At 44.3% G+C, this 2,604-nt stretch overlaps 1 protein-coding gene across 1 annotated transcript in view; it reads right to left on the bottom strand.

The window, feature by feature from the left end:
* LOC119281732 (myb-related protein B-like) overlaps positions 1-1,034 on the bottom strand; it is a 2,889-nt gene extending 1,855 nt beyond the window's left edge. The window contains exons 1-2 of the mRNA XM_037562186.1: positions 675-1,034; positions 445-571 (exon numbers count right to left, since the gene is read on the bottom strand). Coding sequence (XP_037418083.1) covers positions 445-571; positions 675-1,024 — 477 coding nt within the window. The 5' untranslated portion in view covers positions 1,025-1,034. The remainder of the gene's footprint in view (positions 1-444; positions 572-674) is intronic.
* Between the last annotated feature and the right edge of the window lie 1,570 nt (positions 1,035-2,604).

Below are 2,604 nucleotides of genomic sequence, written 5' to 3'. Positions count from 1 at the left end.
CCACCCCACTTTTAATTGGATCCTGAAATTCCTAATATGCCCCTTCTGCCTCTCAAAGTAGTCCACTGAAACTTGCGGATTTTCAGACTCTTGTGCATCTGCAATTCTACAAAAAAAAAATGGTGTAGAACTAATGTTTGGCCATTGTCTCCCCCAAATCTCTTCCCAAGAGCCACGGACAGAATTACTCATGCGAAAAATTAGTGGCCTTGATAAAATTGGCGCAATTAATAATGATTAAAATAAAGGCATGCAGCATGGCGAACTATTCATTCCTCACTTAATACCCACTTCCGAATTGTACGACCAAAAGTTCAGCATGCTTCGAACGTACTCCAGTAAAAACTAACCTAAAACAATTTAGACTTCCGAATCATATAGATCCATGGAAGATTTCGGCTAATTAGAATCAAATCAAGACTATAAGCTGCGATGATGCATCACCTTGATGCCGGGGCGCACGTGATTTGTCCATCGCTCACGGCACTGCTTGCCGATCCGTCCCGGGAGGTGCTTTGAAATGGTCGCCCACTTGTGCTCTCCATGCTCATCTACCAATCTCCTGAGAAGTCTGCAAACAAAAGAAAGCACATTGATCAATTAAAGGAGAACAACATGCATGCCGCGAGATCAATCTGCTCAAAAAACAAATCAGATTCAGAGGTTTCACGTACTCGTCGTCTTCCTCCGTCCACGGTCCTCTGAACGGCGTCGCCCTGGCGTTCCTGGAGGCAGGTGTCTGTCGCCGGACCACGGGGATCTCCACCGGGACGGCCTCAGCGCCATAACCAGCGGCCGCGTGGGTCCCCGCCGGCATGATGAAGATGGAGGGAGGCTTGCCGAAGCCGGAAACGAGAAATCCCGTGTCGGGGAATCCGGTCGGAGCGTTACCAGCTTGGTGGTACTGGGGAAAACCATGGGCAGAGCTCATACTGTACCTTTCGAATCTCCCGTACGCGTCCGCCGACATGGCCGCGGCCGCCGCCAGCTCCTGGCTCAAAAGCATGTCACGCAACGACGCCATCCACTCGGCCGGAGGTCGGAAGCAAGGGGGGAGCTGCGAAGGGGATGGAATTTCGGAGGAATCGAGCGAGAGAGAGGAAGTGTCTGACACAGGGGAGAAGGCAAGTCGCTGTCGAGACGAAGATCCAGGGACCCGCATAATATAGAGGAGGAAGTGCCGCCTCAGCCTTTAATTTCCGGGCCCACTTTCATCCGACGGTGGGAAACCTTCATAAAATATGACGTTCAAAGTACACATATTCCACAGCGGCTCACCGGAACAGCAAAGATCGGCTCTTGGATCCCATCTCTGTCTCTGTCGCCCATGTAGACCAAGCGTACCAAGTTTCTCAGGAGTCAGTTGTTGCGCAGTGGGCCCGGGCTGTCGGTTACATCTCACTCGAGCAAGCAAGGGCCAGTTTGGATGACGAGTTTGTTACAGCTGACAGCGAGGCGCTGCTCCATACAAACTTCCAAATATAGGTATGTCCGTATGCGCATAAATGGCTCTTGCCAGTAAGATCCCAATGAAAACTTTTTCCTGTGGAATTCTTTTTTTTTTGTCAATTTGAGATTGCTTCTTCGAGTGGAATTCGATCATAAAAATTAATACATTGGCTTACAATTAATATTCCACAGATATTAGCTCATTTTCATTTGCATTCTTAGTGGTACAGTGCCATAGGCATTAGTCAAGCTCATTTGATACAAATAATTATTTACGTAGAATTTCAATCAATGTCTATTTAATCAATATTTAGTGTGCATGTAAAAGTTTTAATTATTTTCAGACCGATTCAACCAATTTTGGAAACACTCAAAACAAATAATTATTTCAGTCGTTTTTTAATCTATTCCAGAAACACAAGTTTATGTATTTCGTAGTAGTTAATTAAAAATAAGTGATAAATCTTTACCACACCAAATTTGTATTATAAGCATCCAATACCACAAATGGATATTTTGCTAAGATTTTCACTAAAGGTGCATGCAAAAGTGGCACTGATCTTATCGATTATATATCCAATACAGTTACATGTATCGGAAACTGAGTGGATAATTATAGGCCTTCGGGATATATATGAAAGTGACACAAATTGGAATATGCAACTTGTTCTTTGTGGGTCGGCCACGTCGCAACCACGATTCACGAAAGCGACAAATCAGTTTGTCTGACTTGTTCATGTCAGGTACCGTAGTGTATCTAGAGTATAAACGGATGCATACATAAATGTGATGACGTTTTTTTTTTTTTGCGAATAATAAATGTGATGACGTTACATATCCAGAGGAGCAATAAAATGGTACTATGAGCGTTTTTTATCACTAATGGGAACATAACCTATGAACATTTAAGTTATGCATGTTCGTGGTTAAGAATTATTGTCGAGGTCTTTTACTAACGGTAAACGGTATGGGACCGTCGTTATTCATATAGGCGTTAACATGCCAGTTGTCCACTGGCAGAGAACAATGATGGACATAGCTGTGGCGCCCATGCTTCTTTTCGATTTTTCTTTGAGGGCCTAGGTCTTTCCATGGCTCACAATGATGGTATAGTAGATGAAATCCCCATGCACATGGCTTGTTAGTTCCCGGTTT

Source organism: Triticum dicoccoides, chromosome 3B, assembly GCF_002162155.2.
Source record: "Triticum dicoccoides isolate Atlit2015 ecotype Zavitan chromosome 3B, WEW_v2.0, whole genome shotgun sequence".
NCBI classification, from domain to species: domain Eukaryota; kingdom Viridiplantae; phylum Streptophyta; class Magnoliopsida; order Poales; family Poaceae; genus Triticum; species Triticum dicoccoides.
Note: the sequence above shows the minus strand (reverse complement) of the source record. Positions and strands in the feature narration are given on the sequence as shown.